General features: G+C 41.8%; 1 protein-coding gene across 1 annotated transcript in view; it reads left to right on the top strand.

Annotated features, from left to right (window-relative positions):
• The first annotated feature begins 8295 nt into the window (after window positions 1–8295).
• The window catches only part of Scsalpha1 (Succinyl-coenzyme A synthetase alpha subunit 1), a 54645-nt gene continuing 45927 nt past the window's right edge, over window positions 8296–17013 (top strand). Inside the window, exon 1 of the mRNA XM_068364434.1 lies at window positions 8296–8423. Within this exon, the coding sequence (XP_068220535.1) occupies window positions 8387–8423 (37 nt within the window). The 5' untranslated portion in view covers window positions 8296–8386. The remainder of the gene's footprint in view (window positions 8424–17013) is intronic.

Genomic DNA, 17013 nt, shown 5'->3' with positions numbered 1-17013 from the left:
ATTGTGGTGGGAAAGGAAGTTCTTTTTCATTTCATTAACCATCAAGATATAGAGGAACGAAACGTTGAGAAAAATGCCTAAGGAACGGATAGGAAGCCGAAGTCTAATAATATTTTGTATTCATACCAATGGTAGGCCTATGTTCAAAATAGGCCTACTACTGAGACACAGGATGAAGTTCAAGATATTTGCCGGATGATACGTAGCGCTTATTTTTCTGTAGGCCTACATGACATTAGAGGATGCTATACCTGCAACTGAGATATCAAATAATTGAAGCAATTTAAGAATAAAAATGAATTTATGATGGAGGGAAGAAAATAAGTTAAGAAGATTTGGTAACACACAAGTAAACATTAATGACAATTTAGTCTAGATAAAGTGTAGAGGTTGTGACTAAGATGTGTTAGTGTGTTGTAATTTGTGTCTCAGTACTCAAATATATAATATAAGAATCCCTGGATATCATAACAGAAACAGGGTGCTATTCAGATCAAATTCATCAATCCAATGCAATCATTTAAAGAAATATCTGGATAAATATTCCGTTCAGAAATTTGGGATTAACTGTGTTGTTACTAGAATTGAATACTGTATCCCCATCTACAATTTACCTAAAGTGCAACTTAGGAAATTTTAAAATGGATAGAAGAGCAAGATTATCCATTTACAAGGCAAGCATAGAAATAATAGAGATACGAAAAAACATTCATTGTATGTTAATTCTGAGACCTTTCTAAGAAATTTTTAGTAATGCAATTTTCTTCGAAAAGTGTACTCCGAAATTTGGGCTTTTGTGTACATTATGTGTAAAAGGGTTTGCAATTTTTTTCCTTTCAAATATAAGTACCAAACAGTGATGACCTTCATTTAAAACCTCTTTTTTATAATGTATAAAGGATTCATTTTACTAAAATAAGATTTAATATTAGTGTTATATTGTGTGACAAATCTATAAGAATAGGAATTTACCTTACAATTATAACTTACCTTTACCAGTAACACTTACAGACATAAACAGGGCATTAAAATTACTAATTAGTGTTACTAACTTCTTAAGCACCTTAAACATATACTATAAGTAAACTGACTTACACATAACAATTACAATATAATTCCATATTTACAAGTAAACAGAAAAAAATAATGAGACATTGAAATTATAAGTTAGTAGTTAGTAAATTACCATAACACGTTATATTTACAGTTAGTAAATAGGGAATTAAAGAAACAGGTTATACAGATACAAAAACAGAAAAGGGCCTGAGCAAAAGTTGGTCTTATTATTTGGAAGGAAATTAAACAGTTTCTGGCATGAATATTAAACTCCTTGGAGCAGACCTTGCAGGTCTGCTTGTTTGAGACAAAGACTGTTATATACTGGTTGCCATGTGGTATGTTGGTCTTTTGTCTGCTCTTTGTCACTGACATGGGTTCCTGATCCATAAAGAGATGTGTCGACCTTAGTGCTATGGTCCTCTGACATCTTACAAAATGATGTACAGTCTCTTGTACAGGAGCCATGCACTGCAAATGCACAGGTCCAGGGTGTATCCGAAGAGCTTAATGCACTATAGTCTTGATCTCATAGTTTTGTAGTGGGTCAACATACTGACTTGTCTATGCCACTACACCCTTGGTGACATTAGAACATGAAACCCTAATTGTCTTATTTTGCTGCTTTTTGCACTGGGACCATTCCACCATCTGATGAAAGGATGAGGCAACACTGTTATCCTTTCACCTCATGGCAAGAGTCCCATTAGTTGAATAAATTTCATGTTTTCCTCTAGGAACAACCGTCTTCTCCATCTCCTTGACATATGTGAGCAGTGGACAATCAATCATGCTGGTTCTTGCAGTGCCCATTTATCTGCAGCCGAACTTTTTCTCGAGGTACTCTATCAAGCTATTACGCGTGAACCAGCTGGAAACCTGGTATGGTTTCTTCAGGGTATTCTCAAACGGGGGTTGCTTTCTTTTTGGTGACCTGCAGGGCAGATTCATCCTCTTACATCTGTATGATGGCTGGAGAAATGGTTTCACTTTTTTAGAGGAAGACTCTGTGTGTGAAATAATTAATAATTGCCATGCAGAATAACTTGGCTTGTTTTTTTTTTAATGTACTGTCATAATGAACCAGTCCTGGTCTCCTTGCATGCCACTATGACTTTATCAAAAGACCGTATTGGAGTTTCAGCCACCTTCAGAAATTCCCAGGTCACAGTATTGATGAAGGGCCAAATCTTGAAGAATTAGTCAGTGGTGGTTTTGGCATCTTCATTGTTATTAATATGTATCAAGGACCTCAAGCGCCATAAACTTTTTGATGTCATCGCATCCACAACATGTATCTTGGTCTTGGTGAACGGTAAACCTCTATACTACGAATATTAGTGATAGCCACGCAAATGATGATGTCAATAAACATCACCATTTCATGAATGTTGAAGGAGGAGGTAGTGCCAACATCCTTCTACTTTCGTAGAGGTGAGTCTGGTACACAAAGTCCTCCCCAACAGACATTTTCAACATATTCTAAAAAATATGGGTAGACGAAGTCAGGCAACTAATGTCGTCCTCCGTCTACACACATTCCTTAGGCATGGCACCGATGGCCCTCTTCATTAGGAGTGTTGGGTTATTCTTGATCTATGATTAAGTCCAAAACTCTAGGGTTTCACATGCATCATAGCATTGTTGAAAGAAGACAAGGTAAGTAATGACACACACACGTCAATATGGATAACAGTTAGGTACGCACTGTAAATAAACACATTTATAAATAAAGGTAACTGGTGGGCAATACAATTCGTGAAAGGTAATAAATAAGAATGAATATAATTAATAAACTTTAGAAATAATCCCTTTTAAGTCATCGTTTGCAGTTTGGGTAAGGGTAAAGGGGTTGAGGGACCCATTGTCTATGGAGTCTTGCTGCTAGTTATGTTCAACACTACCATATTTTGCACTGTTACATGCTTTATTTTAAATATAATAGTGGTCTTGTATTAACATAACAAGGAGTATGTATTTTTTTATTTGTGTCTTATAAACTCCATGGGAAATGGCATAAGGCTATACTAAAATGACAAAAAGTTAATATTATTGTAATTGCTGTCTTATAAGCTACTGAAAATGCAACTAGAAGTAATCATATATCACTAGGCTATACTAAAATGACAACTGGGAATATAATCATAATTAAGATCTTACAATCCCCTGATAAGGACACTAGATGATTTTTATATCATTACTGAAATGAGGAAAAGTTGATATTATTGTGGTTTTATGAACCACTGAAGAGGCCGCTGAAAATAATTATATATCACTATCCTATGCTAAAATTACACATTTCTGTATCATAGACACTTCTGTGAAGAAAAAGACACCAGATGCAATTGTAAATCACCAGGCTATATTGGCATAACAATAATTAACTAATATTTCCATTAAAACTACCAGTATTGCACTATAAATGTGCACATGGGTCAAAATGAAGGCCACATGTTTCAAGGTAAACTGGATAATATAACCTTTCTGGACATAGCAGGGTGTCAGTAAAGCCCTTCTGGGACTAGTGTGGTCTCCCTTAAGGAGAATACAAATTCCTTACAGGAAGGAACCATATATATATCAAGAAAACAAAAGAGAATTTTAACCTGAAGGCCACAGAATATCTCAACATGCTTCATAATGACGAATATGAGCCACCCTTTGCAAAGGATAGTGCTTTGCAATGGCAAACTGAAAAGAATTCTGTCCCAGCAAGACACAGTAGGCTACTAGTCTATAGACTCCAATGGCATTTCAATCATAGGCGGAGCAAGCAATAACATGTCCATCTTGATCTTCCTATCCTTATCGGTGCAGAAGATGGTAATTTCAATCTTCACAAAAGCTGTGTACAAGTGGACTGAGTTTTGGCCCATGTACTGATTCACCATGTATAACCAAGATTCATCATCAACTCATCCTACGTCTATTGACGCAAAAGGCTCTCATATATTGAAAACAATGGCACAATACTTGGGTAATCTCTGAAGTGATGTCTAAGAAACTGTATTTGCCCTTAAACTCCATGCTAAGGGTTTTCAAGTTGCCCTCGACCTGATAAATTGCAGCTGCACTAATGACCACTGTCTGAAGGAGCACTTCATGCAACAGATGCCTAAACTGTGACACCCACATCCTATAGGGAAGGATCTTGAAAACTTATATTTCTTATGGGATTGTATCAATGGACAGTACGAGTAAGTGAGATTTGAGTTTCGATAAGGAGATAGAAAATTTGCATATCACTCACTACCATGCCAAGGAAATGCTTAAAGCCTTAGCATATGATTGCTATTATACCAGCAAACTGAGTTTCCACTTAATCAAGTCCAGGCTGCAGTTTGTACTGAAAAAGTTAACATGGAGTGGGATCAGCCAAGCCTCTCTTCGTCCTGGAAGCGACCCTCCATCACATCTTGTGTCCCATGCTCCACCAGAGCCTTGTAACCACTGTACTCTTGGGCCACCACCTAAAGAAGTCACCACCATGCCACACCCTAACAAAATACCATTGCTAGTGCCCCCCACAGGATCTCCTGCCAACACTAAAGCTACCAAATCAAGTCTGGATTAACCTATAGAGAAGATGTCCCCTACCATAAAGGGAAGGTGGGGGTGGCAGCTGTGTGTCATTTAGGAGCGAAATGGTTAACTCATCCATCACTAGAAGTAAGACAAAGCATTGGCACTTCCCAACGTCTTTGTTATTGATGACTCAGAGGAGAACACTACATTAGTCAATGTGACCATAGAAGCAAGTGCTGCAATTGCTCAATATTGCATCATGCCTTCTTGTGTCCTCATATACTCTTTTCTGCTGATAGTATGAATACCCCATAACATGAAGAGAGCCAGCATATGGCATATGAGATAGGGAAAAGAGTTAGATCCTTCTTAGCATAAGGTGTGCTGGTTGGCCAATAGTGCCAAAACTATCCCCACCCTCAGCAATTTCGTCACACTGCCTGAGATAAGATGATTAAACCCATGGCACTCGGACCGTACTCCCCACAATGAGCTAGATATCCACTTAGAGAACCCTGATCTTCACAATAAGAGTGTCACTCAACAGCTGGTCTCAGAGGAAATTTGTACACCCAGCATGGAGAGCCTGAACAACAAACCCCTAGACCTATCTATCTTTAGATCTGACCACTTTTACAGTGGCTCACAGTTCTTGAGCCTACGATAATGTATAGCTCTGGTCTTAAATTGGCCAGGTCACCTGCAAAATCAAGGCCACCAGGTGTGGAAAAGTGTTACGAGACCAAATATAAAGCATCCACCAGTGCCATGATTCAAGTAAACATCTTGGTGGCAATGGAATACTTCCATAAGTATACAGTAAATTAGACCAAGAATATTATACAGGCCTGAATTTATTTCATTTAACCTGCGGAGTGATCCTCTGCAGTTCTATGCTAGACTGACCAACAGTAAAATTATGTGCTAGCAAGTGTTTGAATTGGTGGACCCAAAGGAAAATGTGATAACTTGTACCATCAGTAAACCCCTGATAAAATTAACATTGACCAGGAAAAATATACGTCAGGGTCTATATAGATCTTGATATACCCATCTGGATGAGGAGGCCATTGCCCTTTTCAGGTCCCCATCCTCCCAAAAGAAAACTGCGATTACAAAGTGCTGCCCTTCAAAGATGAGAACATTTCATCCTCAGTATATAAACATGACTTTGGCAACTATTATCTCATAAAAATCACAAGCCAGAGTCAAACATTGTACCATGATTAGTACAAGATACTCAATGAACACTTTGATCTAGACTTTATAGAAGAAATCAAATATGACACTATCCATGCTCAAGGTACTGCTCCTGGGTATGCTATCTACCACACTTTCTAACTTACAAAGGGTTGAATACCATCTTACTACTTTGTAGCTTTTAAATCGAGCAACCGATAGGTCCCTCAACACCAGATTCTTGACACAATCTGGACTGTAAGTTGTGCTATGCTCTGCAACTGTTCTGCTTTCCGCCATATGCTGCCATTGCGTTCATAGATGTCAGGATGCCAGAAAACTTTCAATCAATCAATCAGCAAGGCCTTCCTATGCATGGGCATATGATAGGCAAACTAGTACAACACCAAATTTCTCTTGTTTGACTCCCTGTCTAGACTAAAAACCTACGCTACGGATTTAAGGGGGTCCTCTTCTTAACTATCAGCTCACCATTCTTGCTGAACCATCTGGAACTTCATGTGCACACATTAGTAAGAGAGTTGAGACTTAAAATACCCAAGGAGAAGGGGATGACAATGTCCCTATGGCCACTGACATCTTTCCAGATGACAACATTCCCTAGGACAAGCGAATCATGAATGGGACTATACGCAACACCAGGTACGTGTGTGATAAAGGTCCTTGGTCTCATATGGGTACTGTGGAAAATGTCTTGATCATCAAGCTCCCACACAAATTCGGGACTACCTGAAGAAACCTCCAGAGAAGTTGAGAAAATTGAAGATAGAATCGCCCTTTGTTAGGGCATTTAACCAAGGCCTTGATTCAACCCGTTAGGGATTGATCACGCCCATCATAGTTTGATAGAAGGAATATGCCTGGAATGAGCCTTGGGGAGGAACATAAGGAGCTTATCTTTCTCCTACAGTTATATGAAACCTTACAGATGATAAAGTTCGCCTAGTGTTTCTTTTCATTGGCTGAGGGAGAGCTTCACCTCTTTGTGGACGTCTCACTCGTTGCCTTCTGTGCATGTGCATTTCTAATTTCCTTGTCACAAAGACAGATGGGTACACTTTCTGTGTAGTTGCACAAAAGAAAGAATTAATAGTACAATCTTTAAAGCTCATGGCCCTTTTCAGAGGATTCAGAACTCTGTAACTATGTTTTGAAGCTATTGCCTTGCACAACCTCCACAGAAACCTTTGAGGAAACAACATGGTGACTACGAACACCCTGTTGACAGTAATTTACTGTGCAGCATAGACCTGTATGTTTCGAGAACCATGGTGACCCTTCAGGTCGATTGCTCACGTTTCGGTATGATTCTAGCATGCCCTCTTTGTCTAGATATAAGGCTGATAACTGTGAATAACCTCAGCTCTGTTGTTATTATTATTATTATTATTATTATTATTATTATTATTATTATTATTATTATTATTATTATTATTATTATTATTATTATTATTATTATTATATTAGCTAAGCTAACCCTAGTTGGAAAAAAACGAGATACTGTACGCTCAAGGGGCCCAACAGGGAAAATAGCCCAATGAGGAGAGGAAATAAGGAAAAAGGTAGAGTATTGCGCCTGAGTGTACTCCTAAGCAAGAGAACTCTACCTCAAGACTGTGGAAGACCATGGTACAGAGGTTATAGCACTACCCAAGACTAGATAACAAGGGTTTGATTTTGGAGTCTTTCTCGTTAGAAGAACTGCTTACCATAGTCATAGAGTCTCTTCTCTTATCGAGTGGAAAATAGCCACTGAAAAAATTACAGTTCTGCAGTTAACCCCTTGAGTAAAGAAGAATTGTTTGGGTAGCTTTGTGCTCTCAAGTGTAAGAATAGAGGGAATGGATAAAGAATAGGCCAGAATATTCGATGTATGTGTAGGAAAAAGAAAAATGAACTGTGACGAGAGGGGTCCAGTGTAGTTTGATCTGGCCAGTCATTAGGCTGGCAACTGTGAATGCCATCAGCTCTGTTCTGTTTAGTCATTCAACCAGTCAGTTAGTTGTATCCTCATAGTGCTCTATTTATATTTGCTGATATATTATAGAAGACTGTGTATACCAAGATATAAACTACCTGATAATTAATAGAGAATTGTCGATATAATTTCTATTTCGCCTATCCCTTGCGCCTATAACGTCCATTTATTAACAATTTTCTAGTTTCAAAAGTTAGTATACAGCACACAATTTCGAATAATCAACAAAATGTATAACATACTCTGGATTATGGAATCATTCTGCTGGTTTCTTCCATAATTGACAAGTTGCCTCTTTGAAAGATGTCTACTACTTTTGCGTCAAGGTTTCACGTTTCTTATTAACGTAAGACACACCTCCACTCAGGGTTGCCATTCGTACGATAATTATCGTACATGTACATTATTTTAGGTCCAGTATGATGTACGATACATACCTTAGGTATATACAAATGTGTGTGTTTGATTAAACAATTATACTAAAATACCTTGAAATAAGTTATATATGTTACTCCTTAATAATCATGTTGAAGTGTGTACGATAATTTTGGTTAAAAAACGACAATTTTAAGGCTTATATACGATAATCCAGTCGAAATAATCTGGCAACCCTCCACTGTGGTGAAAATGGCTTCTACTGTACGATCAATTGTCCGACTCGCCGGTGAGATTTAAGTATTATTTATTACTATCCATAAGGTCTATTGTCTTTTTTTACATATTATTTTAATGTCTTAGTTTCTTTATAATTAGTTTAGAAAATGTTTAGTTCATTTGCACGTGTTTGCTACTAAAAATGAGAAGAGATCTTGTTCTGGCGAATGCCAGAGCTGAAATCAGCTGATTGGAGAATGTGTTTTGTTGTCTTTATTTGTTTGTTTTTACGATTCTTTGGCTACGGTTAAATGATATTTTACCCATTAATGGAAAATTGTTGTTTAGTTCATTATCCTATCTTTTAAGAATTTTCTATGAGAGATATAATCTGCCAATAGATACATTACAGTAGACAACATAGACCTAAGTTTAAGTGAGGCATATCGCCAACCGGATCAGAATCTACCTTCGGAAGTAGGCCAAGAGGCTGTTTTGGGAAACTTGCCTACGGTATATTATATTGTAGGTGTAGATATTAATCTGCACAATATATGACGTGACTTCCACAGTAAAACTTTACCACTTTTAAATGTAATGGGAAATTTGACTTTTTTTCATGACATCTTTTCATACACCAAGGCCCGCCTGAACAGACCTTTAGTGTTTGATGGAGGGCGAGAAATAAACCTCTAAAAGTAAAAGTAAAAGTAAAGTAAGTATTGTCATAATGACCTAAGGACATGGGAAGGTTGACGATTTTGACCCCTGACAACAAGGTGCTTTTCTGTATCAGGAGTATCTTTCTCTCCTATTCAGATTTGGTATTTGTTTACAAGAGCACGCTCTCCATTTACTCCCAAATTATGCATTCCTGCAGCTCTCCTCTTTTTGTACAGTAATTATGAGGTTCTTTAAATGCTGGGAAAACAAAAAATAGCAAGATATGTTGTGGAACGGGGGGGGGGGGGGTGTTGGTGGAGGAGGTATTAAGCGACCGGGAACCAACATAGTCAACTAGAGAGAAGTTTGTGACGTCAGCGTACATTTGGTATATCTAAATTAAAAATGGAGTGTCCTCCTAGAAGAGCTGCTTACCATAGCTAAATAGTCTCTTCTACCCTTAGCAAGAGCAAAGTGGCCACTGAGCAATTACAGCGCAGTAATCCCTTGGGTGAAGAAGAATTGTTTGGTAATCTCAGTTTTATCAGTTGTATGAAGACAGAGGAGAATATGTAAATAATAGGCCAGACTATGCATTGTGCGTGAGTAGTCGAAGGGAAAATGAACCGTAACCAGAGAGAAGGATCTAATGTAGTACTGTCTGGACAGTCAAAGGACCCCCATAACACTCTAGCGGTAGTATCTCAACGGGTGGCTGGTGCCCTGGTCAACCTACTACTAAGACATTAAAATTGCCAGGGAAGGACGTTTTCATTAGGCTAGCACATGGAAATGTAAATTAACTATTTACCATATTGTTTTTGTTTTGGATGTAAATACAGGGTAGAGCTTCAGATTTCTGGTGACAATCGCTCTATTCCCTAAGCATCCCATTTAAGAGAGGCTGCCCTTGGTAGGATAGGCCAAGCAAATACATTTCCATAATCTTTCACATACAAAGCTTGTGCCACTAGTAAATGCTTTCAAAGAATTTGACCTTTATTTCCACTGAAAATAAGCCGTTCTACCATCATGAAGCCCCCCTTTCCCGAAGGACACAGGTGGGAACCTGGGATTTTGTCTGTGTGAAAACAGGACAAAACATGATTACAGTATTTAACACTTATGAGATTTTTAAAAGGGTACAGAACCTAACAAATGTACCTAACTTAACCTAGTAGTTCCCAGGTCAGGAGTCTTTTTATGTACTGCATACCCGAATTTTTTTGTATTTGTAAAGCTTACCCCATGTTTTATGATGATAATACAGTACATTACCAAAAAATCAAAGTAAAGTTCATAAAAGAAAAATAATAAGTTAAACACTAGAGTTAAACAGTAAAACTTGAAATATGAACCGTCTTTTGTCATCCTGTTCAACATAAAAGCATATCCATCAAGCTTGAACTTCTGCAATGTCACTGATTCAACTTCGGTATTTGATTAAGATCTTTCCACAATTTAGTTTTAAGTCAAATACAATTTTCATGATAGAATACTGCAGTTTTGATTCTTCTGAAAAGAAAGTCAAGACTTTAAGAAGAATTTAACTGCATATTTAGTACAGTATTATGTGGCCGATGGTATAATCTGGAAAGATCTGAATACTGAGGATGATCAGAATTGCAGTAATACCCCACCCTACGTTGTTAATTGGTTCCGAGAGACCTGACGTAAGGCGACTTTTGATGTAGGTCAAATTTTTTCCTTGGAAAGGGATGTACTGTATATGTCCCCTATATATGTACTGAACACGAAAAAGTACCTGTAACTTTCTATCATTTTATAGAAACTAAATACTGTACCTACATTGATTATCTTCCTTGTGAAGTGCAGTACGGTACAATATAGCACCTAAGTATTATTTTATGATCTGAAATCAACGTAAGGTTGGGAAAACTGACATCAGATTTTTTTTTTTATTCAAGATTACCAACGTAAAATCTGAATTGATGTAGGTTGAATGGACGTAAAGAGGAATATTACTCTATTAAAACCAAATACAGTGCACAATGAGTTAATTGAGGGATTGAGTCAGAAATTTACCAGATCAGAGATAAGAATTTAAAGGACCAGGTTTTTGTCCAACAAGTTAAAATGAGTCGGCTGATGAAAGCCAAACTGGTGAACAGATTTTGAAACTTGCCAAGAAAAAATTGAAATAATTCATCAATATAAATCTGCCTCCAAAATTATAAAATAAACTTTCACAGTATACTGTAAGAAAGAAACTCACTCTCACAAAAATTAATGTGCAATCATAGATCACTCATAGAATGTTGAATGAGCTTCAGTGAGCTGTAGAAACATTGTCAATGAAAAGATTTGGGTGGGGAAGATCCCATGTTGTTGACTTTAAAGTCTTATATTGATTTTTTGTTAGGGTTAACTTTATTCTCTCAGATTTGCACCATGTTCCTAGTTAGCTATATTTCTGTTAAGATATTCGTCAGCCACAGGTATGCATTGATGCGATTGGAATTAATGCAGAGGAAGTATGTAACATTATGTACTATATTATATAAGAAGTTAAGTGCAAAGTCACAATGGTGCCTCTTACTAACTACCTTTAATCTATTGATTAAACATGTCATTATAATAAAGTACTAAGAAGTGATCTACCAACACCAGTCTTTTTAAAAATAATGGCTTCATGATCAAGACAGTCAACATGATCAATACAGTCAAAAGTAGCATGGAAGTCAACACCTATCATACAAATATTTTGGCCAAAATCAAGAGATATTCCTACACAAATAACAAAACTATGACCTTTACATAGGAGAATAACAACAGCGAAGCTGGAATACGAGTTAGAAATTATAATATGTCAACAACTGGCTGGCAGTTAAATGCTGGTAGTGGGGAAGCAATCCCCCCCCCCATTTGCACAATGACAAACCATTTTGATATCAGCCATCAGTGAGAACGTCTAGAATTGACAGATTTACTAACTAACTTTTTCTTTTCCTGCATGTTTGTGACTTTATGTTTTGAGGGAAGTGCTCAGGGGTGCTGTCCAAGACTGGTGATACCTTCCTGAATGCAAGGGAAACAGATCCTCACCAGTTGTACTTGGCTTGCAGAGGACACGCCTGAAGCCAGGCCTTCTCCCCTGTGACAAGTGTTGGGAATTGTCACCCTCTCAGTGTGAAAAGTATCCAACTAGGATTCATCCTTTAGGTTAAAGAACGCCTGACTTCCTTCTGTTACCTCCTGTACTCCAGGGGCCAATTGAGTAATAATGGTGGCCCTTTAACCTTGAAGCAAGCCCTGGGCAAGGCGGTTCCTCTGTTTACCCAAGTGAAATGGTTGGATCTGTTCCTCAGGAGGAGCCTTCTTTGGTCTCTTTTTCAGTATGAGGATGCCTTATGTTTGTTATGGCCCTCTTTGGGACTTCAATGATCACAGAGGAATGGTTGAAGCAGGATTCTTCTAGACACCAGCAGGAGCACCGTGCAGCCCCCGCAGCGAAGGATGTCGGCCTTTTGGTGTCATTGGAGAACCCTGCTGTTGTTTCCTAAGCACCTTTTAGTCTTCTTAGGTAGACTTGTCTCCCAGATGCCTATCCTGAGGAAAGTGCCCTTCATCTCCTGCCCTGAGGATCTCCAAGTGAGTGCCTGACCCTTGCCACCATAGAAGGAGTCCTCCTTCAGAGCATACCAGCTCCTTGGAACTGCTCTCAGGGTTGTTTCTCAACCTCTTCCAGATCCTTCCCCTTGGGAGGAGGATCTTAGGCAAACATCTCGTAGGCAAGTGTCCTTTTCGCTACCCCAGAGATCAACAGGGTCTTATAGAGACAACTCTTCCCCATGTCTCGCCACCATGAGCCTCAGCCAAAAGAACTTCATCTCTTAGCACCTCTCCCAGATGCGCTTTGCCTTCTAGCACCTACTCCAGACATGACACCTCGACGCTCCTCACCCAAACGAGTTTCTCCTTCACGTGCCTCACCCAGAGGTGTTTCTCCTTCACGTGCCTCACCCAGAGGTGTTTCTCCTTCACGTGCCTCACCCAGACATGCATGTACTTCAGGTGCTTCAATCGGATGCACTTCCCTTCATGGGCTTCTTCATGTGCCTTATGTCAAAGCACTTCTCCTTCATGAGCCTCACCTAGGCGCGCTTCTCCTTCACGTGCCTCACGTAGACACACTTTTCCTTCAAGTTCCTCACCCAGATGCGCGTTTCTTTAATGCGCCTTGCCCAGACGCGGTTCTCTTTCGCATTCCTCGCGAAGACACGCTTCTTAATGTGCCTCACATCAGAGCACTTTTTCTTCATGAGCTTCACCCAGACGAGCTTCTCCTTCACGTGCCTCACCCAGACGCGTGCTTCTCCTTCACGTGTCTCGCCCAGACGTGCTTCTCCTTCACGTGCCTCGCCCAGACGTGCTTCTCCTTCACGTGCCTCACCCAGATGCGCTTCTTCACGCTCCTTGCCTAGACTTGCTACCCCTCATGTGCCTATCCCAGACGCGCTTCCCCTTTATGTGCCTATCCCAGACATGCTTCCCCTTCATGTGCCTATCCCTGACACGCTTCCCCTTCATGTGCCTATCCCAGATGCACTTCTCCCCCACCTGCACTTCTCCCCCACCTGCTTCAACCAGACATGTTTCTACTTCACGTCCCTCACCCAGATGAGCTTCTCCTTCACGCGCCTAACCCAGATGCGCTTCTCCTTCACATACCTAACCCAAATGGGTTTCTCCTTCATGTGCCTCACCCAAATGGGCTTATCCTTCACACCCCTCACCCATACGCGCTTCTCTTTCACATGCGTTACCCAGACATGCCTCGCCTTCACATGCCTCGTCCAGGCGCACTTTCCTTTCATACACCTCACTGTTATGTATAAATAAAAAATTTTAGACAAATGCCAAAAATATATATAAACTAAATTAAATACGCAGGAAGTAGGATGGCGGTTGCCAACCTATGACCATCTCCACAGTCCTTGACATAAGCAGCATCTCTAACCACTTTCCTCTTTGTTTGATATCTGGTGACCCAAGCGCACATGTATTGAATCTGTATCTGTGTCAGCAGGAACACCGGGGAGAGGGGATGTAGGGTGAGAACCAGTCTGATGCAGTTGCATCACCTGCCGCTGCTACATGGAGGCAAGACAAGCCCTCAGACCCCCCGCAATGTGTGGGGAATAAGAACAGCGGGGAAGACAAGATCACCCCGGTCGAATGCGAGTTACGTTCAAGTCCGATTCGTGATTGGGGAACTCTCGATAGGCCCACCTGCCTTGGTAAACCTACCTCAGCCATGGAGGGCGTCGATACGCCACGAGATGTCCACAAACTTCTTTTTTCATTGTAACCATCTGATTCATTTAACTGTCTCTCCGAAGTCCGCTCTCTCCGGATGTGATTCTCCCCAGCCGTGATTTTTTCAAGCTCCTGGCCCAGATATGCTTTTTCTCAATATACTTCACCCAGGTACGCTTCTCCTTCATGCTCCTCAGTAACCTAGATACACTTCCCCTTCACACGCCTTACCCAGGCATGCTTCTCCTTCACATGCCTCTCCGAGCCGTGCCTCACTTCATTGCGCTTCTCCTTCACGAAGCTCACCCAGACGCTCTTCTACACACACCTCATCCAGAAGCTCTTCTACACACACCTCATCCAGAAGCTCTTCTACACACACCTCATCCAGACGCTCTTCTACACACCTCATCCAGACGCTCTTCTACACACACCTCATCCAGACGCGTTTCCCCTTCTCGCTCCTCACTTAAATATGCTTCTCCTTCACACTCCTCACATAGACACACCTTTCCTCAATGCTCCTCACCCAGACGTGGTTCCCCTTCTCGCTCCTCACCCAGACGTGGTTCCCCTTCTCGCTCCTCACCCAGAGGTGCTTCTCCCCTCACCCAGAGGTGCTTCTCCCTCACTCCTCATACATATGCACATTTCGTCAATGCACCTCACCCAGACGCGCTTCTCCTTTACGCCCCTCACCCAGACATGCTTCTTCACGCTCCTTGCCAAGACGCACATCCCCTTCACGTGCCTCACCTAGACGCGCTTCTCGTTCACGTGCCTCACCCAGTTGGGCTTCTCCTTCACGCATCTTGCCCAGATTCGCTACTCGTTCACGCGCCTCACCCAGACGCGCTTCCCCTTCACATGCCTCGCCTATATGGGCTTCCCCTTCACGCTCATCACCCAGATGCCCTTCCCCTCTTCATGTGACTCGCCCAGATGTGCTTCTCCTTCACATGCCTTGCCTAGACACTTCTACACGCTCCTCATACAGATGATTCTCCTACACGCTCCGCATCCAGATGCTTCTCTTACACGCTCCTTATCCAGACGCGCCTTCCCTTCTCACTCCTCACCTATTATAGACGCGCTTTTCCATCACGCTTCTCACCCAGATGCACTTGCCCTTCATGTTTGTCCCGAAATGAGCCTTTCCTCAATGTTCCTCACTCATACGCGCTTCTCCTTCGTGCTCCTCACCCAGACAAATTTCTCTTTCACGTTCCTCACCCAGACAAATTTCTCTTTCACGCTCCTCACCCAAACGCACTTCTTCATGCTCCTCGACCAGATGCTACTCTCCTCTATGCGCATCCCCTTCCAGAGTGTCACACAGACACGCTTCTCCTTTACCCACCTCACCCAGATGCGCTTCTCCTTCACGCCCCTCTTCCAAATATGTCTCCAAGACACGCTTCCTATTCTCAATCCTCACCCACACTTCGCCTTCTCGCTTCTTTACACACCTCACCCAGATGTGCTTCTCGTTCATGCGTCTCACCCAGACACGCTTCCCCTTCATGTGTCTCACCCAGATACGCTTCTCCTTCACGCTTCACACCCAGACGTGCTTTCCCTTCATGCTTCTCAACCAGATGCGCTTTCCTTTCATGCCCCTCACCCAGACACGCTTCCCCTTCACGCTTCTCACCCAGACGCATTTCTCCTTCATGCTCCTCACCCAGATGTGCTTCTTCTTCACGTGCCTCAATCAGACATGCTTCCTCTTCACACGCCTCAATCAGACATGCTTCCTCTTCACACGCCTCACCCAGATGGGCTTTTCCTTCACACGCCACACGCAGACATTCCTATCCTACATGCACCTCACCCAGACACGCTTCTTCACGCGACTCACCCAGACGTGCTTCTCCTTCATGCTTTAACTGTATGCGCCTCGCCTCGACATGCCTCACCCAGTGCTTCACCCAGATGCACTTCTCCTGCGGGTGCATTACCTCAACGGGTTTCTCCTTCCTGCGCCTCACTCAAACGGGTTTCTCCTTCGTGCACCTCGCTCAGACGCGCTTTTCTTTCGTGCACCTTGCTCAGGCGCGCTTTTCTTTCGTGTACCTCACTCAGATGCACTTTACCTTGTGCACCTCACTCAGACGAGATTTTCTTTAGTGCACCTCGCTCAGACGTGCTTTTCTTTTGTGCACCTCACTCAGACACGCTTTACCTTCGTGCACCTCACCCAGATGCGCTTCTCCTTTGTGCGGCTCGCTCAGACACGCATTTCCTTTGCGCGTTTAGCCCAAATGCACCTCTTCTAGACGAGGTTCACCTAAACGTGCTTAATCTGTGTCTCTTGAGATCACTAGATGCTTCTCTCCTAAATATGTTAGACACGCCTCCGCGTGAAGAAGCACCTCTGGGTGAGGCGCATGAAGGATAGGAATGTCTGCGTGAGGCGTGTGAAGGAAAAGCCCGTCTGGGTGAGGCGTGTGAAGGAGAAGCGTGTCTGGGCAAGGCGCGTAAGGAGAAGCACACCTGGGTGAGGCGCGAAGGAGAAGCATATCTGGGTGAGGCGCTTAAAGGATAGGAATGTCAGGGAGAGACATCTGAAGGAGAAGCACGTCTGAGTGAGGCGTGTGAATGAAAAGCATGTCTGGGTGAGGCACGTGAAGGAGAAGTATGCCTGGGTGAGGCGCGTGAAGGAGAAACATGTCTGGCTAAGGTGCGTGACGGGGAAGCAGGTCTCGGTGAGGTAC

Source organism: Palaemon carinicauda, chromosome 41 (genome assembly GCF_036898095.1).
Source record: "Palaemon carinicauda isolate YSFRI2023 chromosome 41, ASM3689809v2, whole genome shotgun sequence".
NCBI classification, from domain to species: Eukaryota; Metazoa; Arthropoda; class Malacostraca; order Decapoda; family Palaemonidae; genus Palaemon; species Palaemon carinicauda.
The sequence above is the reverse complement of the archived record's forward strand: the minus strand, read 5'-3'. Positions and strand labels throughout refer to the sequence as shown.